Below are 24,221 nucleotides of genomic sequence, written 5' to 3' on the forward strand. Positions count from 1 at the left end.
TTGCTGAGTGATGATGCTAGGAGGGGAGTCAGGAAGTGGCAATGGGGAGAACAAAGAGTGTTCTGACTTCTCCACTATGACTAATGGGGAAGAGGGGTATGAGAGAAAGTATACTCATTAATATTTATCAGCATCACCTGCCTCTTTGAGTAGACGTTAGGCTGAAGGGATGGGAAGTTATATGCTGTTCATTTTAGGGTTCATGTTTAGATCCTGATGACCTTTATCTGTTTGCCTTTTGGCAGTTTTTCCTAATTATCCTCTTTTTTTCCTCTTTTCTTCTCTAGTTCAACCCAGATGATCTTTCCTTAATATAGAGAATGTAGGAATATGTCCTTCCCTGTCAAAACAGGGAACAAAAGAACAATCCCATTTCCTTAAGCCAAAAAGTACAGTATCAGACTTGGTGTCCTTGGTCCTTAGTTCTTGCCTGGACCTTAATCGTTCCAGCCCTTTGTGAGTTGAACCTCTTGGCCACTATTAACAACCCCCTTCCCAAAAAAAAAAAAAAAAGGAAAAAGTAAAGGAGGATACTTTAGAGATCATTTGGTCTAATCCATGCCTGAGTGAGAATCCCTTCTACAACATCTTTACACACACACATCCCAAAAGGGTCTCAGGACTGTCTTCAATTCAGCTGTTGAAAGTCTATGTAAGTGTAGATAGGAATTAGGCACATATTTTACCCACAATCAAGTGGCCTTGGAAAGACACCTTTTGTCATCAATTTACTTAACATTTTGTAGTGCTCTCCTGTGGAGATCAAGTCAGATTTACTTTTATACATACTCCTCTAACACATTTTAAATCCCTTTTATTAGCATTTTTTAACCTTTTTGAAACAAAATCCTTCAGTCTTATATAACTTTGTTTTAATCTTAAGAATTCATTTTCTTTTCTTTTCTTTTCTTTTTTTTTTTTTTGCCTTTTTGGTGAGGCAGTTGGGGTTAAGTGACTTGCCAAGGTCACACAGCTAGTAACTGTCATGTGTCTGAGGCCAGATTTGAACTCAGGTCCTCCTGACTCCAGGCTGGAGCTCTAAGGGATTCATTTTTCTAACAGTTATCTTAGAGGGGCATGTTGTCTAGCTCTTTTTCATTTTTTTGCCTATAGTCTGCCAAGATATCTAGTTCTCAACTTTTAGAAACTGCCTTCCCACCTAGTCTGAAGCTTAAAGTAGCGGAATACAGGGAAATAACTGAATAATTATCATAAAACTTTCAACACTTTGCACCAAATGCTGCTGGAATATGTTAACAAATGAAGAAAATACTGGAGAATCTTGGAGTTATGTCACAGAATGTGACACACACTGTTAGCCCAATTGACAAGTCACTTATGAGGAATTCACATTTGGAAACAAAACTTACTAGATTGTTGAGACTACCAAGAGAATAGAATGTAGAAATGTAACTTTCACAGAAGCATTTTAGGTATGTTGTCAGAAATGCAAGGTTAGCAATATTGTTTCACTTCCATTTGTCACAAAGATGTGAACTTAATTATCTGTGCTGCAAATAATTTACTAGTAGGCTCCAAATAGTGAATTACTAAGTTCTTCTGAATATTAAGATTATATAACTTAGTATCAATTTAAATGACAGAGCCCAAAATAACACTTTTCTTCAAATAAATGCAGTGGGGAAATACTTGCATTATAATTTACATAAGCATGTGGATACTTTAAGGATATTAAATTCAAAACAATTGCCTCAAATTTTGCTTTCTTTGAATTGGTAATTAACATACTGCTTCCCCTATTGAAAATTTTGAATGAGATCTTTTCTGTAGGTGAATTAGATGTAGAAGAAATAGAGAAGCATGAGATATTAGCCTACATTTGAAAATTTTCTTTACTGATTTTTGAATTCCTTGATACCTAATTAACAATGTAACTTTTGTTCCAGCAATTTTTAGTTGCTACTTTTTGGCTTTTTCACCTTCATTTCCAAATATGTGTCCCCAGAGAGTCAATTTTTGTAATAAAGAAGTAAATGGCTGGACGGGATGCATCAGGAACAGTTAAGAAGAGATGCATTGCCATTGAGGAAATGTCTCTTCTCCCATAGTTACCGAGGTTGTTGCTAGAAGGGGTTGGGAGATTCTATTCTAACAGCTTCTAGAAAACTTTTTCTAGGCTTCGCACTATAATAGTAAGTTATGCATGCTTCATGCCAGCATAACTACATTTGCCTATTTCTAAGGAAGGCCCTCACATTTCTAAATGTCTAGTACATTGCTCAGTTAAAACATTAGCTAAAGAGTTCTTTTTCATCATACTGTTCATTTCAGTTCATGTGGTTTCCATTTCTTTTTTTTTTCCTTCCTTTTTTGGGCAGCTGGGGAACAGTAGAGACCAGACCTATGATTTGATATAGGAGAGAAGCTTATTCTATCCAAACAGATCTTCACCTTGATCAACAAGCATTTGTTTTGAGCCCAATATGTGCCAGGCACTGTGCTAAGAGTCTGAGAGAGTTGTCTCACTCACTCAGAGGTTGAGTAATTTACCTAGAGTCACATAACCAATACAGTCTGGAAGTTGGAAATGAAAATTAGGCAGGCTACAGAAGTAAATATTGAGCTGCTGTCAGGAATCAGTCAACAAGCATGGCCCCAAACCCCTCCAGATACCTGTAAAAAATGGCTCTAAACAAGCATGCATCACTCACTGTATGCCAGTTCCTGGGCTAGGAGCTGATAAAAGTGAAACAGTCCCTGCCCTCCACAAAATTACAGTCTAGAAAGGGGAGATAACAAGGAGGTGTAAAAGAACATACCAGGGGCAGCCAGGTGGCACATGCAATGAATAGAGCACCGACCTTGCAGTCAGGAGGACCTGAGGTCAAATCCGGCCTCAGACACAAAACACTCACTAGCTGTGTGACTCTGGGCAAGTCACTTAACCCCAATTCCCTCACCCCCCCCAAAAAAATAATAATAATAATAACAATAAATAAAAGAATATACCAGATAGTTTGGTTGGGGTAGGTGGGAAGCATTGACAGCTGAGAAATCAGGAAAAGCTTCATGTTATAGCTAGTACTTGAATGCCAGAGCTAGGGCCTGGAAGTGGGAGGTGTATTATCATATGTGAGAAATAGCAAAAAGACTAGTTTGGCTGGACTATGGAGGTCATGGAGGGGAGCAATGTATAATTAGTCTGGAAAGGTGGAATCCAGTTAACAAGTCAACAAGCACTCAGTGATTACTATGTGCCAGGCATTGTGCTAAGTGCTGAGGATACAGAGAAAGGCAAAAACACTCTCCCTGTCCTCAAGGAGGCCACATTCTAATGGAAGAGATGTAAAATAACTATGTACATTTGGCAACTCATTGGATGTGGGGATAGTGAGGAATCAGTGATGACCCCAAGGTTGGAAATCTGAATGACTGGAAGAATGGTGTTGCACTCTGCAGATATAGGAAAGTTTGAAAGAGGGATAGGTTTTAGGGGAAAGACAATCATGTGTTGGACATGATGAATATGAGATATCCGTAAAACATCCAGTGTAGTCTAATAGACATGTAATAGTCTTAATGGACATAAAGTCTAAAACACAGTTGATGATACAGGACTAGAACTCAGAAGAGAGTTTAGGATTCAATTTATGCATCTGAGAATTCTCAATATAAAGAAAATTAAAGCAAGGGCCCAGGAAGGAAGTTTGGGGTTCTTCCCCCAGTTACGAGGCAGGATGCAAATGATGATCTAGAAAAGGAGACTAGAGGAAAAAAAAAAAGTGATCCATCAGGTAGGAGGAAAATGAGAACAATGAGAACAATGTCACAAAAACCCAGAGAGGAAACAGTATACAGGAGGGGATGATGGTCAGCAGTGTCAAATGCATCAGAGAGGTCATTGACCTAAAGGCTGAAGAATGAAAGATCATCACACTTCTCTTTTACGAGATCATTGGTAATTTTGGAGAGAGCAATTATAGTTGTGATGAAGTCAGAGGTGAGATTGCACCAGGTTGAGAAGAGATTAAATGGAGGTGATGGGTATAAACAGCTTTTTCTAGGAGTTTGGCTCTGAAAGGCAAGAGAGATAAAGGATGAGGGAATGAAAGGGCTAGAAAGCATTTAGGGTTTTGGTTTTGGTTTTCTTAGGATAGAGCTGACTTCAACATGTTTGTAGACAGCAGGGGAGGAACCAGTGGCATATAGGGAGAAAACAAAAATGAGGGGAAAGGGATGGTTGTAGGGGCAATTTGCTAAAGAACATTGATGAGGATTACATCAAGATTACATGTAGAGAGATTGACTGTATGGAGAAAGGTTTCCTCATTATTAGAGACTAGAGAAAAGAAGATAATGGAGGATTATGCAAGGAGTTATGAGATATAGAAAATGGAGAAGAGAAAGCTCTCAGCAAATGGTTTCTTTTCTCAGTAAAGTTCTAACTGAAGTCCTTAGAAATATTGGATTTAACCCCCCATCTAATATATACTGGTTATGTGATCCTGGGTAAATTACTTCACCTCTGAGTGCCTGAGACAACTGTCTCATACATAGTAGGGCTTAAAACAAATGTTTGTTGTTGAAGATACAAATCTGCTTGAGTAGAGCAAGCTTTCTGTCCTTGAGATCCCTATATCAAATCATAGGTCTGATACCCACCCACCCCACCCCACCCCAAAAAAAAAGAAGAAATGGAAATTACATGAACTGAAAAGAACACTATAATGAAAAAGAATTCTTCAGCTAATGTTTGAGAGGGCCTTCCTTCGAAATAGGCAAACATTGTTACGCTGGCATAAATTAACTTTTAACTTACTAGTTGATTTCAATGTCACTTATTCTTCTGACTTTGAGTACAAAATTGAGTGTCTTCGAATAAATTTTGAGTTTGATTAGCATGGCTAATTTGGCATTGATTAAATGACAACTTTGAAGTTAATATCACCAGAAAGTTTTTTCCCATAAATTAGGTAATTATATAATACTAGAATCCTAAAGAACCAGCACCATGCTGAGACTTATCAAAATTTAATTTTCCTTACTTTTATCTTCCACATTTATCTTCTTTCATTTTCTAGTTCTAATAGCATGGGATAGCTATTACTTTAGAGATGGTGGATTCTGTCCCTACCAGTGATCTTATTTTTCCTGCATAAAGCACTAGAATGTCTCTCTTCCCTTTCTTACCAGTGAAGGCATTCTGGTTGCCTCCTTCCAACTCCCAAGTCCTCTTAGGGCTCCCCTATAAGCAACTGAGTAGGTAATGCTGAGATTTTCTATAAGAAAATGTCAAATATGTCACTGTTGTTATCTTACTTTGCTAGTCAAGAACTCTAGTTTTACAAAAATTCAATATGCATGTTGCAGTATGATAAATTGGGCAAGAAAAAGTGATGGTTGCAGTAGCTCTTGTTGATTGGAAAGGAAAAATTTCAATAAGCAATTAGTCCTATGTTGGAAGAACTAGGTTGTATGAGTACTTAGCACCAAAGATTTTAAGGGTTTATTTATTGTAGTATGGCAGTATGATTTCAGTTTATCCCTGTGAAAAAAACTAAGTGTTTAATCTATTACATAATAAAGTCTTAAGGTACCTTATTGATAATTCAGTGGTAATTCCCAATAACTACTTATACTTTGTCTTATGAAATCAGCTTTATTTTCTTTTGCAAAAACCAAATGTCACAAGACCACAAATTTCTAAAATTATGACAGTTGTGCCAATAATCAGGCTTATCCTAGCTTCTGTTTTAAGAGGATTTTTTTTTCTTCAAATGAAGGTCATTTTGAGAGTAGTGTACCCTTTCTATGTGAGAAACAGCATCAGAGAGTTGAGGTCATCTAATATCGAAATAGACATTCTCAAGGGCCTAGCCCTAGAGTGAAATGAATTGGACAGTACTTTAGGAGGCTAAGCTGCTTGTGCTGGGTTGAGATAGGAGAGAGAAGACAATAAAGAAGAATTCTACCAGCTAAAAAGGAATGGGGGTATAGAGATACAAATATCCTCATCATTTCTAAAGTCTCCCCTTCCTCCCATGCTCTACTCCCAGGGTTGCCTGTTGTCCTTTTGTGACTTTTTTTTTCCCTTTAAGGCTATTGATGATTGATTTTAATCTGATTTTTCTTTAGTAGAACTGTACTCTCATCAATGTGATTGATTATTCCCTCTAAACAATGCAGACCACAAGCATACCTGCTTATCCTGTGTGTGGTTCATACATGTTTTCCCATATATTTGCTACAAGGGGAGGGAACAAATTTTTCCAACATACTTATTAAGTACCTTACTCTTCTCTTGACATGTGAATATGAATCAAGCATGTGGACCATCCATTGGGTCTTCCACAGTCTTGCCATGTGACTGGCTGACCTTTTCTGATTCCTCATCTTTTACACCACCTTTCTGGACTAATTCCTTATTTTTAATATGCTTCATCCTGCTCAAACCCTTCATGTATCATATTTCCCTTTGAATCACCCTCACTTTAATTCTTAAAATGCTTAGTATTCCATGACTTGTAACTATATGATATCACCAGAAGAATATTGATGTCAAAAGGTGAACCTTTACTTCAGGTAGAAGCTTGGGGTCATTAAAAGAATTGTATAACTTCCCAAAACCTGTTTATGCCTATATAAAAATTTTGAAGGGACAACACACTGTTTATTACCTTTTCCCTAAGAGCAGCCTTTATTCAGAGCATATTGTGTGTGTGTGTGTACACACGCTCACGTGCTTGAGCTCTCTAGAGCATGAGAGCAAGTAAACAACTCTTGAAGTATACAACAATGTCCTCCCATGTTCCTCCACTTTATCGTAAACCAACCCATTGTCATGAGGTCTTCCAGACGAGGGATATTCTAAACCAAGTTACTTGGGCTCACGTGGATCCTCCTGAAAGATAGCATAGGTTTCTAAGGGTAGGAGATAGGGATGCCCTTCAGATTAGTGTTCATTTGGCTGTTTTTTGCTTGGTTATAGTTTCCCTGGATAAATATGAAGCATCTTATGCAAAAAGTAAAGCCTGCCTCTTAGAAACAAAATAGCTAATGGAAATCTTGATGAGAAAATTGTAGTTTAGATGAGAGGAGAAACTTGCTGTGGGTGAGAAACTGTCTTCTTTTTGTTTTGTTAACAGCATAAAAATATTTTAGCAGTTTATGGTGGTCTTAAATACTGGAATATAGCCACAATTCTGATTGTTAACTGATCAATATTGACCTTATTTCTTTTTACTGTGATTTTCCTATTTGTTTTTAAAGAGACTTATGAAAGTAATACAGCAATAGTGAACCTGTGAAAGCAATACTCATTATTTAGCAGACAGACTGAATTTGTATTACTGATTTTATAAGCAAGCTATTATTTTTTGGTTTAGTAGCAGGATTGTGATTATACAACACAAGTCATATAAACCGAAAATTATGTGCTTCAGCCTAGATTTAAATTAAGATTCTTTTGTTAGAGTTCTAAACCTCTGGGAAAATTATGTGAAAAACTTGAATTATGAAGGAAAGACTCAATGTCCTTCTTTGCTGATATGGATTTGTCATCATTGGAATTCTGGGAAAGAGAAATGGTGTAGTAGTGGGTAGTAATGGACTTGGAGAGAGGAAGATGTGACTTTGAATACTGCCTTAGATACTTACTAGCTCTGTGACTCTGGGCAAGTCACTTAGTCTCTCCCAGACTCATTTTCCTCGAATGTAAAATAGGGTTAATAGCACCTACTCACAGTGTTGTTAGGATTAAATGAGATAAAATATATGTAGTGTTTTTCAATCTTTTAAGTGCTACATAAATGCTAGCTCTTATTATAAATGCTTCTAGCAGATAGCAAGTATAAATTAAAATGATGATGTTTTTCTGGCTTAAAAACTAGAAATTAATTTTGGGGGGTTAAATTTTACTTATATTCATCACTTCATTGAGACTGGTTATTTTACTCTTTGAAGACCATAAGTTAGCCTATTCCCCAACACCCACCTACACAAAAAAAAAAAAAAAGCCCTAAATGCCCAAGGAAGGGTACACTTTTTTTAAGCCTTAAGAAAGAACTTGTAGCTGATGACTCTTAATGAGGTAGAAGGCATATCAAAAAAGTAGTATATAAGCATAATAAGGAAACACCTACTAATTTGCTACTGATTCCAGAGGCAAGAGGAACAGAGAGCAACTTCTGTGGCTTGAACAAAGTAAGCATATATCCATGCCTAAGAAAGTTCTCAACAATTGTGTACTGATTTTGGGTTAAAGAAAAAGGAGTCATGATAATCTAAGCCCTTCATTCTAGGAAGCTATTCTGAGAATTCAAGAATAGCCCTGAGGTGTGTAGGGGAGAAAGGGTTAGCTAAAAGGAAGAGGGATCTGAATGTCCCCCAAATTTAATTGTTTTCGTAGTTCTTATATGAAATGCTTTAATGTAGGAGGAAACAAGCATGAGATCATCCAGGTCCAGCCCTTAAAATAAATAAAAAGTTAAAAGATCTGGTATTCTATTCCTGAGGTACAATGACATGGTTGAAAAGGAAGAGGAAATAAGATTTCAGAAATAGTGTTGAGCATTAAAAATTCTAGCTGATATGATTACTATGAACTTTGTAGAAAAACTAATTAATGATTATCAAATTATTAGTGATTTCTAATCTATGGATTGAATTAAAATTCTGATCTACTTTGTGTCCTGATTATAAATAGATTTGGGCCTAAGTTCTTTAGACAAGTGACTTATCTATTGAGTTTTAGTTGGTCCTGATGTGCTATACAAAAACTTTCAGCATCAGAGGAAGATTAGCTACTAAGCTAAAAAAGGGTAGGAAGAATATCCATAGAATCCTTGAGCTTCGAGCTTGAGGGAAAGGACTGTCTTTTCCCTTTCTTTGTATCCCCAGCACTGAACACCACGCATGGCACTAGTAGGAAAACTTGTTGACTAACTGAGAAATTTGAATTCTAGTTGCCGATATGATGAAAAGAGAGAAATGACTTTTTAAGTCATTAAATATTCAATTTACTAATTGCCAAATGCTAACAGTTATCTTAATGGAATTGATACCTCATTAGGTCATCTGAAAAATTACAGGTGTTGCTCTAAACGCCATTTGGTGTTAATTTTTCTCTGTAACTCATTACACTCATGTTTGGAGCCGAGCAGGGGCTCTGGATGTTTCTTGTATCGTGCACCTCTTGGGCAGTCTGGTGAAACCCATAGGACTCCCTTTCAGAATGTTTTTAAATGCATAAAATAAAATGCATAGAATTTCAAAGGAAATGAATTATATTGAAATACGGTTATCAAAATATTTTTTAAAATAAGTTCAACAACTCCAGGTTAAGAACCCCTGATTTAGTCCAACTACCTCATATTATAAATGAGAGAATAGGGGCAGCTAGGTGGAGCAGTGGATAGAGCACTGTCCCTGGATTCAGGAGCACATGGTTCAAATCTGGCCTCAGACACATAACACTGACTAGCTGTGTGACCCTGGGCAAGTCACTTAACCCCATTGCCTAGCCAAAAATAAATAAATAAATAAATAAATAACGAGAGAACAGTCCCAGAGAAAGTTAGTAATTTGTCAAAGTTCACACAGTTAAGTTAGTTAATGGTAGAACTCAAGTTTCCTGACTACATCCAAGTTCATCATACTTTCCAGTATAACACACTACATCCTATAAAAATCATAAGCAGATTAATTTTTTCTAATTAACATTTTATTGATTCCCTTTTTTCACATCATGGTCATTTCTGGATATACCACCTCCCCCTCACCAATGAACCTTCCTTTGTAACAAAAACGATTAAGTAAAACCAGCCAACATAGCAACCATGTCTAATAATGTAATATGACATTCTTTGCTGTGGGATTCCTGCCTCTATTCCCCCACCCCACCTCCCCCTTACCACCTTTACAAGGAAAGAAAGGAGGAAATGCATTTCCTCCTCTCTTCTCCTAAAGGGAAAATGTTTATTGCAATTAGTGTTCAGCTTCACTTCGCATTCTCTTTATATTTACATTATTGTCGTCATTATGTATATTATCCTGGTTCTGCTTATCTTGCATTGGTTCAGTTCATACAAGTCTTCTCATGCTTCTCTGAATTTCTCTTTTATCATTTCTTATGGTGCAATAATATTGCTTGCATTGTATTAATATACACAGTTTTTTTCAGCCACTCCCCAATCAGGCAGTTACTTTGTTTCTGGTTATTTATAGCTACCACAAAAAGTGGTGCTATGAATATTTTAGTATTTGTGAGACCTTCTTGTTTTTTGACCTCCTTTGAAGATATGCCTAGTGATCTGACGGGCAAAAGCTATGAATAGTTGAGTGATTTGTCTTACATAATGCCAAACTTCCAGAATAGTTGAGTCAATTCACAACACCACCCACAGTGTATTAACGAGCCTGTGTTCCTGCAGCCCTTTCAATACTATTTCCATCTTTTCCTACCTTTGCCAGCTTGCTGGTTGTGAGGGTAAAACTTTAGAGTTGTTTGAATTTGTATTTCTTATTACTGTCTTTGAATAATTTTTCATATGAAATTATTGATAATCTTTTAAAATTGTTTATTTTGTCTCTTATCTATGGGAAGAGATTGAATTTTAAATATGAGACTTGAATTGGAGCAGTAGATATACTAGTACTATTGTGAAATTTTTGTAGTTCTGAGTCACCATTTGAGGTAACATCATCCCATCCTTTAATAGCAGCAGTCACTGTTTAACGAGCACTTATTTTTGCTGAATTATTAGTATTGCCATCATTCTAATTGTATCCATTTAAAAAGTCTAGTTGCTTCTTTTATTAGCTTTTTGGCTGCAAGGCAACTATAGAAATGTTCTTGCATATATGTATTAGATATTAACTGCTTCTGCAATTCAATTTTAAATCTCTCTAGCCACAAAAACAATAAATCAAAAAATATAGGAGGGGTAATGGTGAAAATTTGACTCTTGGGCTTTTTCTGTTCCCTTCTCCTTACTTAAGTAATAAAGAAGGAACTATAGTGTGCCTTATATTTTTAAGGAAAAGATACCTTGCCTTAATTCAGATATAAGTTAAGATGACCTATTTATGTCTAGGTATCTTAGAGGGTGCTTAACCTTTTTTGGTGTTATAGATCCCTTTGGCAGTCTGGTGAAACCTACAGACTTCTTCTCAGAGTAATGTTTTTAAGTGCATAAAATACAAGACATAGGATTACGAAGGAAGCCAATTATATTGAAATACAATTTTCAAAATGTTTTCTTAAAAAATGCTCATAGACTTCTGCCTTGGAGAGCTGCCCCTACTGTTATCAGTCTCAAAAGTCTTGGGAATGTATTACACAATTTGGTTAAGCATCCTTTCTGTCACTCTCCATGTATCCATTTAGATAACTCTTGATTGCTATAATTCAATGGTACAAGTTTCAAAATATATGTTTGTTAGAACCAAAATATGATTTCATACAGTTTATATACTAGTAAAGGTTAGGTTTGTGTTTGGTTAACATTTAAAAGTTAGCTTCATAATTGGGAAAAGAGATTTTCTAAATACTTCTGAGTATAGTAAAGTTTCAGCGTTTTGGTGGTTAGCATCTTAAAACATTAACACTTACTTGCAAATTTAAGAATCTTAGTCCATGTAACCTATACCTTTTTTTTAGTTTTCCAACTCTCTGATTTCCCTTCCTCCTTCTTAAGCATTTGATTAGTTTTTTTCACTATTTCTAGAATTTTTTACATGGTTTTACAAAGTTTTCTATGTCTTAGTGCCTTAATAGATTACACTATCAGTACAATAATTATATAAACTTTTCCAATGGAGATGAGAGAGAGATCTTGCTAAAACAAAAAAACCAACCTCAAAATATCACCTTCTCTTCATATAAGAAGGTAAAATTTCCTTCTTTACAGTTTGTTTGTGGATGTTTTTGTTTTGGCACAAAATGCACTTCTCAGAAAACTTCCCAATAAAATATATTTCTCCAAAACAGATAAACAAATCCTTCTAATTACATGATTGTGATTAATAGAACATTTCACTTTCTACTTTTATAGTTTGCCATATGTTAACAAAAAAGAATAATGTGTATGTTGACTTTGGTAACAACCATCATAGTAGATTTATTTATGTTGTTAGTTGTGTATATCCTTCTTTTGGCTCTGCTTTCCTCATTCCTACATCACTTCATTAAAATTTTCCCATGTTTTTCTGAATTCTTCATATTTACCATTACTTATGGTATAATAATATTCCATTATATTCATATGCCATAGTTTGTTCAATCATGGGAACATTTTATCATTTAATAATGCTACTACAAATATTTTTGTGCATATGGTTTTTTTGTCATTCATCTCTTTAGAGTATTTTTTTGTGTCAGAGGGTAATAATATAGTAGGAAAAAATCACTAGGTTTGGAGATTCAGAGAACCTGGGTTCATTTCCCCGCTTTTACATCTTCTTGTTTAGTCAATCAGTTATGCCTGACTCTTTGTGACTCCTTTTTGGGGGTTTTCTTGGCAAAGATACTGGAGGGGTTCTCCATTTCCTTCTCCAGCTCATTTTACAGATGAGGAAACTGAGGCAAATAGGGTAAAGTGACTTGCCCAGGGTCACAGAGCTAGTAATTGTTCGAGATCGATTTTGTACTCAGATCTTCCTGACTCCAGGGCTAGTGCTTCTCTCCATCGCACCATCTAGTTGCCCTTTAAAATCACTACTAATGATCATATTCCTATCATTATTCATCACATTTATTTTTTTTCCCACATTTGTGATTAATAACTTGCCTGCTTCTAAGAAGAGTTTGAGGTATCAAGGTATTTTTTCCTGTTCCTATCATAATCTCCACTGTGTTTTTTAGAATATTATGGGCCTAACCTTGGGATCCTTTCTCTGATTTGTCGACAGCTAGATAATAGGGAGTTAGGAAAGCTCTGAGGAAGGATGCTTTTTAGAAGTTTTTTCTTGATCAGGAGAATGCTATACATATGCATTAAGAATATTTTTCTTGTGAGAATTTTAATTTCTTCATTAGTGTCCATTAATATAATTTATTTACAAATTAAAATTTGTATATCCTTTTAAATACATTTTTAAAATGTCATCAGTCTCAAATTTTCAAAAGCCACACTTTGCAGATACAGCATTTCTTTGCATTCTCATTTGTTTAGTTTTCAACTAATTTGCCCTGACACTGCAGCTGCAGTCCTCTTTGTGCTGTAAAAATCTTTCATTAAGAACACCAAGCATGAACGAGAGGATTTTTGGAAAGGGAAGGGAAGGATTGCTAGACTGTTGAGAGTTAATTTGCCGTAAACCTGTAAGAACAGATTACTGAAGATGTGACATAGCTTATAACTGTTCGTTTAGTTTCACTCATGTGTTTAAGAAGTCATTAAGACTATGCAAACATAGGAGAACATAAGAGGTTTACAACTAACATTGAAAGTTACTTATGGGGAAAAAGAAGTTGTTTATACTTTTGAGAGAAATGTTGAGATATTATGGAAAATGTTTGGGATATTTCACAAAACATGGTAGCATCTATTACAATTTCACTGTCCATCTGATTTCCTGTTCGTAGAAAACTTTCTGACTGAAAGATTTAGTAAGAATTTGGTATTGTAGGTTCTTGATAAAACTCTTCATTTCATCTTCTACAATTTATCATATTTGGCTAGGGTTGAAATATACAATGCAATAATTTATGTATAGCTCTAGGTCTTTATAGCCAAAATGGTGTATTACATACTATGTAGAAAGTGTAGATGACCTTTAAGGTCCCTTCCAACTCTAAAGCCTTCCATTTTATAAGTCCCTTCTAGCTAGAATGTGACAACGCATTGTGCAATTCTCTAGAATTTGAAACCCCGTAGGATGAGGGCCCCAGACTTTTTTCTGATGTTCAGACCTACTTTGTATTTCCCTGAAGTCCTGTGATGGTTGCTGAGAGAGTGTGCAAGTCTCTGCCAGCTGAACTCCTTGCTGGTATCCCCTGCCAGCTATGGGGAAGCCGGCATCATGCCAACAACCAACTTAGAGGTCTGCCCAGGTAAGTCTGAGAGTCAGTGATAGACTACTGTCTACTGTTTGAGGATCCACTGACCTACGTAGTCACTTGTTATCATCTGGGTAACAAAGCAAAACTTCTTTCAGGTGAACTATATGGACTGGCAGAAATTCATCTGATAATTGTGTAACTCTATTGTTTTCCACTTTGGCAACATAGCCCTAGATTTGTACATAAGCTATTGGATTATGCGTTTCAAATATTTGCCCTTATATTTTTTCTCATGACTATTCTGGAACAAGTGAAAAGCTCTTAGAACGTTAGTTTGAACTGACTGGTGCCATAGCAACTGACACTTCACCCTTTGCTGATCCCTACCTCATTCTTGGTGTAATATTTGTGTGCATTAATAATGCATAAATGAAGTGCCAAATTTCATTCTGCCATCAAACTATGTCAACCAGTGAATACCTTGTACCAGTCATCTCAGATAGCATCTACCAAACTACAGGGGACAAGAATAATTAGGAAGGTAAACTAGCACATAAAGTCAAGCTGCTTTTGAAAATTACAGAATGTGATGCTTTCCATACAAATACATGTAAAAATGAAAAGTACGTAACATCCTTTTTCTTGTTTATGATAAGATTGATGTTGATTAAGTAATTTACTCTTGTTCTTGTGAATTTAAAGCCCGAGTTTATTTGAGAAAGCATAAACAACATAGTTGATTCCTTCCATACAAGCTGCTGAGGAAATGTTTAATGGAAACTCAGCACTCAGTCACATATTATATTATGCTACAATGTGAAACCTAAGCCAAGGTTTAGAAAGGAGACTGATTAAGTGGTAATGATTTGAATGTCCATACTAGTCCTTGCTGTTGGGTGTTCATTCATAGAGTAGTTTTGTGATGCCTACAAAATGACATTCTTTCTAAAGACAGGCCTTCAACTGATTAGCCAAAGAATGTTTTTCTTAGAGCTATAGAGAAAGCTATGGCAAATTTAGTCTTTTATTCACAGAAAGCCAAATTTATCCTTGATGGGGAACAAGGAAGGGATACTGCTAACAAAAAACAAAGTTTCCATTTTTAAAACGCTGTTTGGTACAGTTTTTTAGTAGCTGTTAAAAGTAGGGCAACTCACTAAGTAGGTATTTCTGGTTTTATCCTCTAATTTTACTGTGTCCACAAGATGCCAGTTCAAAAGCAAAAATCTCTATCAAACCAGAGTTGTTTTTCATGGATTTCTTGAATTCAGTTACTCTTAATTTAGGGGGGCATAGGTGGTGGAGGGGGGAGGAGATGGTTTTTCTTTCTGTATGAAATTGACCTAAATGTTTGGCTTTTGTGACAGATGGACATTTCCTAGAATGTTTGGCCCAGTTGTTACATTGCGCAGAAAGATGCACACACCAAATACTAGTCTCAAACAGAAATAAAATCTGCTTAAAAATGTCATCAGAACTGGGAAGAAGTTACCATTATCACTATCAGAATCTGATAGCCAATGAAGCAAAATCAAAACCCAGTTAAATTTCTCTCTTTTATCAGATATACAATGGACGAAATTATCTTTCAAGGCCTACGGAATACAGATATGTCATTTAATACCTATAGGCAAAAATGTCTCATAAGAATATGTAAAGATTATCATGGCAAAACTATTTTGTCTGCATTTTTCTAAACACAAGAACCAGAATTGGATTGTAAACAGCTTTTGTGTTCTTGTTTGCAGCAGACATGATTCAGAATGTCAGTTAACCAAGTAGCAAATGTTAGGATTTTATATCATGTGGATTCCTCAGGACTTAATGTTGGACCATTTAGCAAAGATATATGTAGAAATTTTTCTTGAAATTACTACCACCATTTTGGTTATTTTTCTTCTTTTCAATCTAGTCTTGAAAAGGTAATGAGAACTGATTTAGAATTTGTCATTAGTGATTTTTGACTTATTACTACTTTGTGGTACTTTTAGAGAATATAAAGATAATTAGCCAAAGCATGATTCCTAACTAAAGATCTGGAAACCCACAAATACTTTTCCTGGCCTATTTTGAGAACATATGTGCTCTGTGATAATGTGACTTTATTTTACTTATACAATTGAGTGTTCATTCTGGACTTTTATGCTAGAACCTGAAGACAGATTTTAATGTCCTGAAACAGTTGGTTCTCAAAACTTAGGGTTCATGAACCATTTCAGCAGAACAAAATAAAGGTAATGACATGAACTACCTACCCCAGTCACTCCTACTTGCCAGTACCAAAAAAATAAAAACCTTCTGCAAACTATGTGTCTTTAACTTGTGCCCACCATCGGCTTAGTATTGCTAGTTATATGAGTAGTACTGGGAAATTATATGACACAAACTATGCCCTTGAGTGAATATCTAGTTGGAGAGGCTGTTAATACTAGAACAAACAACATTACAAGGCAGTCTATGTATAATTAAGTGCTAAACTGTATAGGACATAGTGTCATATAGGAATTTGGGGAAAGGAGGATCAATTATTGTGGACTGGTACATTCTGAGAAGACTATAGACAAGGTTGGGATAAGAATTTACAATATGGGATTATTGTTGGGATTAAGTGAGAGAACATATATGAAGTATAATAATAATGCTACCAGCTTATTTGTATAGTTCTTTATAACTTATAAAAGTTTCACACAGTTATTTCATTTTGATCCTCATAGAAACTCTGTGAAATAGGTAGGACAGGTGACATTTTCATCTTACAGATCAAGAAACTGAGACTGAGAGGTGTGACTTGCCTGGGATCACACAGCTAACAAGCCCTCTCCCCCAAGGGGCTCTAGCCTGGGCTCCCACAGATCTAGATTTATCTTGGGGGGAAGTAACTAGAGAAGTCTCTGAAACAAAGTTTAGTTATGACTCATATTTAGGGTATCCCCAAAATGTGGGGAATAAGGTCCCTTTTGAAAACATATTCAGTATACCATAGGAATATTACAGAGAGGATAGAGGTGGAGTTTTTTTCCACCATAGAAAATGCTTAGTATGTAAAAGACTCACAATCCTACATTAACAAATACAGAAACATAAAACAATGATATGCTCATTATCTTCTCTTGGGAGGTAAAAATAACTTTGTAAAAGTGTCAAGCAAACATTTCAATTTCACATTCACCTTGGACCTGTATTGCCTCAGTAATTCACCAGGGTATCATTTGGGATTTTCCACTGCAGGGTCCTCCTGGCAGTGGTCATCTTCCCTGAGAACCATTGTGTTGTTCTGGAAATTGTCTCCTGCTAGGCAGCAAACACTCACCTCAAAACCCAAGCTTTCTGACTCCAAGTGCAATAATCTTTATACGCCATGCAGCCTTTCTTGGTATATAAGGGATTTTGACTGAGCTGGGTCTTTAAAAGAGATAATTAAAAAGAAGAGCATCCCAGAGGCAACAGCATGAGTCAAAGGAATATCAAACGGTAAGACAGATAAGGAGACAGAAGCGAAATTTTTGAGTTGGTTAGTAGTGGAAGTTAAGGTTGTTGGGTTGTGGGGTTTTTTTTTTAATCATTTATAGGAAGTGGGATAGAATGGACACAGCACTAGGCTTGGGTTCAGATACCACTCCTGACAGTTACTAGTTGTGTGACCAACAGTAAGTCACCTAAACTTTCTGTTTGTTTATCCATAAAATGGGGCTGGTGTTGGTAATAGTCCATAAAGTTCTTTGCAAATTTACAAACATTACATGTGTCAGTTGCTAACATAAGTTTTATAGGTAGTCTGGGGCCAGATTATACAGGAAATGAATGCCAAGCATAAAATAGACTTTATAGTATTCAGTAAAAAACCCTTGAAGGTTGCTGAGTAGGGTGAGGACATGATGGAAACGGTTTTCCAGTAAAATTAATCTAGCAACTTATGCAGGATTTACTAGAGGATATGGGGACAAACTTCCCCAGAATTAATGGGGGAAAATGACAGTGCTTTTGAAAAGATACCAGCAAGGATGTAGTGGAACATGTGCTGGATTTGGAAACCAAAGATTTGAGTTCAAATCTCAGCTCTGCCAATTATGACATGTGTGATCTTGGGCAAATCATATCCTGTCTCTGGGCCTCAGTTACCTTTTTTTTTTTTATAGAGGGGTTGGATTAGATTAAAAAAGCATTTAGTTTGCACCTACAATGTGCTACATGCTCTGCTATTTGTTGTGGATAAAAAAACGAAAATGAAGCCATCCTTGCTCTCAGATATATTTGATCTGGGTAGGCATGCACACATATAAGTATATACAAAATATATAAAAACCAAAGGGTAATAGGAGATGGTTAATCAGGTGGGGAGAGGTAGGAGAGGGCTCTTGAGATGAGCTTTGAAGCAAACTAGAGATTCAGAATGGTGGAGATGTGGAAACAGTGCAAAAGCCACCGAGATGGAATGTCACACATGAGGGAAAGCAAGGCTGAGCAATTTGACTGGACCATGGAGTAATGTATAACAAGGCTTGAAAGGCTTGAAATACCACACAGGAATTTGTCTTATGAATATGATCAAGAAGCCTCTAAAATGAAGAGAGGGAGAGAATAACAGGTATCACATAGAAAGGATAGCTGAAAAGAAGATCAAGTCATTTATGGAAAACAGTGTCTGAAAGCTAGCAAATTAAACCCATAAACTCAGATGTCTCTACACAGAAAGCAGAAAGTATGGGTAATAAACAGGATAAACTAGAGATCCTAACGTAAGGAAACGAGTTTTATCTTCTGGGCATCACTGAAACTAGAACTTGTGCCTGAGTACGGCTCTGGAAAGATAAGTCTTGTACAAAAGGAATAGACTAGATAAAAGGGGTGGTGGTGAAGCATTGTTTGTAGCAATAAGACCCATTTAGGAGGAAATTCAAGAACCCAAGGAGTTGATGCTGAGTCAAGACAATGCATTGATGAAACATGTAAGGTTAAATGTAAATAAAATTTTAACTCCCTGAGAACAGGGACTATTTTGGTTTTATATCCCCAACACATAAAGCAGTACCTGGAACATTATAGATGCTTAAAAAATACTTTTTGAATGATTAAGTCCTCACCATAGGAGAAAAAGAAGTGATATTGTCACTGAAGTATACTATAGAATTGAAGGAGGAGTTAAATGAGGGATTTGGGAAGAGGATCACAAATCTGGTGTGAAGGAATGATGTCCTAGCAATGAGAGATTTCGACACTAAATATCTACTGGAGTTCTCTTTCTGCTGCAAGCAGAATGGCTGAGAAACTTGTGGCTTGCCTTTATGGTAATTTCATCCTTCTGAAAGGACGGCACCAAGTGCTGAAATAGAAAGGAAAGGAATCTTTGAATTCATACAGCTTATGATCAAGGAGAGGAAAGATATCACCTTAGATTTTGGCAGAACAGATTTCAAAGAGTTCACACTGATGATAGGCAGGATCCAGTGGCTTCATATAAGAGTAGTTGGCCCAAGAGGGATAGAAAACTCTCAAGAAAGAAACCCTGAAGATAAAAAGAGAAGTTATTCCAAAGAGGTGAAGAAAAGGGAGCTGCATGAAGAGAACCCACTAACCATTCCAGATTTTTAAAAGTTATATAAAAGATGGAAGAGGGAGTAGGTGATTTGAGGATGAATACAAAAGACTGGTATATTTCCATAAGAATCATTTTTAGAAGCACTAACACTCAGAATGGCTGAGACTGATTAAGAATACTAAGGATAATAAAGAAGGGTTTCCTGGGATTTTTAAAAAAAGTTGTGTTGAAGTAAAAGGAAATATCGAAGAAAGGATAGGATTTCTACTTATTAGAGTATTTTGGGTAGCGAGAAGGCCAAACTATTCAACTCTTATTTTGTTTAATGTCTTCTGTGCCAAGAAGAATTGTTCTTTGGAGTGGAAATGATAGAATTTTTTTTTAGGTTAAGAGGGAGTTAAAACTAAAGTAAGATGATAATATAATAACTGTCTTGAATGAATCAAGTCACCAGAATTAGATGGACTGTGTCATCTGGTATTGAAAGAACTAGGCAATTAAATTGGCAGTGTAATTGAGTAACTGTCAGTGACTGGGAAGATGTGGCTAGGCAGTAGTTCATGTGAGGAGAAAAAAGATCTGGAGATTCTTTATTGTCCTTAGTATTCTTAATCAGTCTCAGCCATTCTGAGTGTTAGTGCTTCTAAAAATGATTCTTATTTAGTAAGCCGCAACTCAATGAGTCAACTCCTTTTTTTTTCCAAAGATATATAATGATAGTGGCCATACCAGAGTACATTAAGGGGCAGCTTCCAGAACGAGAGGGGTCATTGTTCTTCTGATCAGACCCATACCTAGAACACCGTGTTCACTTCTGAAAGCCACATGTTAGGAATGGCATAGACAAAGTAAAGCATATCCTGGTGGTGGCCGGATTTTGGAAACTGTGTTATATGAGGATTGGTCAGAGTTGGGTATGGTAGGGGGAAGGGAAAGAAGAGGTCCAAATGGACATCTGGCCAGTGGTTAGATTATAACCTCTGTGAGCTACACTGAAGTTAGGTGATAGAGGGACCGGTTCCTGGTACAGAAGTGAGGAGTCGGGAACTGAACAGTAAAGGCAGCAGGGAGGAATATTAGAATATCAGGGTAGGTAGAGTTGTATTGGCAATAAATGTATTACTGATCATCTTCAGGAGAGTGAGATTCAACCATCTTCCCACCTCTGATTGGTTGATCACATACCCCTTGCATCAGGCCCTACTTTGAAGATCACTGATCTAGACCACTGATTTAAAGAGCCGTTTTTAACAGTTCTTACCCTTTTCCTTAACAATACCTCAGGATAGATGATCATGTGTCCTTGCCATAGGAGTAATCCATTGTTGTGTTAAGTAGACATTTACAGGACCCACCGTCTTGAAGTTTTTGTTTTTGTTTTACTAAATTGGGAAAATAAAACATTTTGAGGCTAAAATTGGATTTCTGTTAACAGTGTTTCATGTTCTAGATAAATTTCAGATGAAATTAGGAATAATTGTTGGCACTCAACTTTCTTTTTCAGACCACCAAAGCTTTTCTTCCTACAATGCTGGAGATTAATCATGGTCACATTGTGACAGTTGCAAGTTCCCTAGGATTGTTCAGTACTGCTGGAGTTGAGGTTTGTCAACTACAAATCATTTTCTTCTGTTAAATCTGTATATTTTAAGTGTCAAGTCCACTTGTAGCAATAAGGTTAACTACTGTTTAAACAATTCATAGCCCATTAAGGACTCCTTCCAACCCCCACCTCAAAGGATTTCTGGTCTTGCTAGTTAGAATGAGAATGAGACTGAGACTTTTTGCAAAATTTCCCTTAAGAATCTAAACTTTTATCACAATTGACAGCAGTTATCAGTACTTAAACCTGTCAGTTTGTGCTAGTACTGGTCCAGATAGAAGGACAAGTACTGATTCTTCCTGGGTGTCAGGGACGTTAATGGCCCTGATTTGTAACTGCTAATGCTGAACCTTGGCCAGGGTTTGCCATCCCAGGCAGGACACTTGCAGTCCCATCCAAACAGCACCTGTAAAGTGTCAGTCACCGTACAACACATTGGTGACACCAGAGAACAAATCTCCCCCATTCCTTCCCCTGAACCTCCACCCCAACCATGCTGCCAAGGAGCCTACGCTCTGCCAGGGGTGCCAGGGAGGGGATACAGCATGTACAGAGATAAATATGTACAGGGTAATTTGAGGAGGTAGAAGCAAGCCTTAACAATCAAGCGACCCAGAAAAGCCCTCCCAGTGGAGATGGTCCATAAGCTGACCCCTGAACGAAGTTACTAAGGCAAAGAAGCAGAAGCCAGGTCAAGTCCTTATTAAAATGGATGGTGGAGACACATAATACTTACTCAGGTTAATTCATCCCTGTTTCAGTGGATCAGAAGGGGAAGCTATGGTACATGGAGATGTAACCCATAAACCTCCCAAGACTACCTTTTCATTTAAAATGACCTTCCTAATCACATACTAATTTTATTTTTTTTATATTTTTTTAAAATTACATATAAAGACAATTTTTAAAAATTCTTTTTTTTTTAAAATTGAGTTCCAAATTCTCTCCCTCCCTTCTTTTCTCCTCTCCCCCCTCATTGAGAAGGAAAACAATTTGGTATAGGTTATACATCACAAATTAATTTTAAAAGTGAGCATGGTACAGTGTTGGGTGTTATTAAGCATATAAAAGGGCCACTGTGTCTTCCCTGCAGAATTCTAGAAGATAAAGTAGAAAACATAAGTGCAGATGAACATGTTAAGAGAACAGGCTGAACACGACAGCTTTAAATCCAGGCTTATGAAAAAATAAATCTTTTCTACTATGGTCAGGGAGGTAAAAGTCCTGGTTCTGGTCTTCAGGTGTAGGTAATGAGGAAGGACATCCTTTTCACTATGCTGGGGGCATGAGTTTCCTAAATTAGTGTTAACTTGAAGCCAAGCTATTTAATATTTTTTCATTTGAACTTTAGCTTTAAAAAAAAGTCAGAGACTCAAACAAGTTATACTCTAAGCTAGACTAGTCTGCTTTGTTCTAGCCTTAATTTAAACAAACTGGTTTTTCAGTCTCATTTACTGAACAAGAGACCATTTGTCAACTTTTCAGACACTTCAAAGGCAGCCTCTCTCCATTTTTAACTTTAGCTTGTTAGCTTTCATAGAATCTTTGTGGTAACTTCCCCAAAGTAATGTGATACGTAGTAGCTGTGGCCAAAAAAAAATAAATAAATAAAAAGTTCATCTATTTCTGCTGTCACTTTGGAAATCTTATTTCTGCACTGACCCAAATCAAATATCTGCCATGAAAATAGTTTCCTTTTCTTTGTTCATTCACCTGTAACATATCAGACATCTAACTAAAGTTAATGGGACTGGTGCATTTAGTCTGCTTTGACTTGTGGACACTTCTTAGTATTTCTATTCTTGCCTCTAACACAGGATTATTGTGCGAGCAAATTTGGAGTTGTGGGTTTTCATGAATCCCTGAGCCATGAGCTAAAGGCTGCTGAAAAGGATGGAATTAAAACAACATTAGTTTGTCCTTACCTTGTAGATACTGGTATGTTCAGAGGCTGCAGAATCAGGTGAGAAAAACCCACCTTTCTCCTTTTCTATAAAAGAGGGCAGGAGGTGAGGGGGAGAGTAAAGTCATCCTTGAACTTGGTATGGTTTTTCAGACATTTATAGCCTACCTTGTCACCGTAACTATTAGACAGTAATTACTATTTCACACATAAGAAAACTCATTTGTATGTATTAAAATTAAAGTACAGGACTAAAGCATCATATTGATAAGCTCACAAAAGTTAATATGAAATTATCTATCAAATAGGAAAATTGTTAGGAAAGCACTCTCTGTCCTGAAGAGTCAACCTAAGCATCAAAGGTTTCTCTTAGAGGTTATTTTTTTAAAGGTCTCACCTATATTTTATTCAAAATTTCATTGGCCAGAGAAGGCTCACTCTCTCTATTACAGATTCCTTGTTTCCAAATGATAGGAAGCATACCTATAACATCAAGACAGAATGTATCAAGGTGACTCCTAATTTTTGTTTTAAGACAAACAATTGCAAGATTCTTAGAGGTTATTTCTAGAGAAATAACTTCGTTTCTATATTAGTGTAAGTAAGGGCAACAGTGGGCAGCAGCTTTATTTAATGTGGGTTTTGATCGTATAGAACATAACTGACGACAGCAGAGTAAAAAGACGCATTTCTTCCGAGTGGGTCCCAGCCGAGCGGTTGGAGGCCACCTGCTTTCTTAGAGAAAGGTGAGAGAAGGTGCTTCTCTTCCCTAGTGATCGGATCTAGAATGTCCCATGTGGAAAGAGCCTGGAGTGGCTCTCTCTAACTTGAGCTAAGGACTGACCCTACAGCCCGTCCATAAGAAGATGAATGAGAGGCTTTGAGAAGTTTGTTTAAATGACTTTGAGCAAAGAAAGACAACTGAACTTGTTGAGCTTGGTCAGAGCTTGTTCTTAACATGTTGCTTTTTAACTTCAACATTCCATCAAAGCAGGTGGGTGGAAGACTATTGCCACATTTGCAAATGGGACACAGTTAAATGATTTGTTCCATTCTTAAAAATGAGTCAGAACAGAGTAGGATATAAATAGCCTGACTCCTAATTCAATCATGTTTTCTTTTTTTCAATTTTGTTTTTGTTTTACTCTAAGTACTCAGCTGATGCTGTGGATTTTGAGAAGCTCTCTGCAGCACTGAGCATGATGACAAGTGGGGA

General features: G+C 36.6%; 1 protein-coding gene across 1 annotated transcript in view; it reads left to right on the forward strand.

Moving 5' to 3' along the window:
* LOC114053908 (retinol dehydrogenase 10) overlaps positions 1-24,221 on the forward strand; it is a 35,945-nt gene that overhangs the window by 9,381 nt on the left and 2,343 nt on the right. Inside the window, exons 3-4 of the mRNA XM_027877032.1 lie at positions 21,004-21,102; positions 22,920-23,065. Of these exons, the coding sequence (XP_027732833.1) occupies positions 21,004-21,102; positions 22,920-23,065 (245 nt within the window). The remainder of the gene's footprint in view (positions 1-21,003; positions 21,103-22,919; positions 23,066-24,221) is intronic.

This window comes from Vombatus ursinus, unplaced genomic scaffold, assembly GCF_900497805.2.
Source record: "Vombatus ursinus unplaced genomic scaffold, bare-nosed wombat genome assembly UNPS02014812.1, whole genome shotgun sequence".
Lineage (NCBI taxonomy): Eukaryota > Metazoa > Chordata > Mammalia > Diprotodontia > Vombatidae > Vombatus > Vombatus ursinus.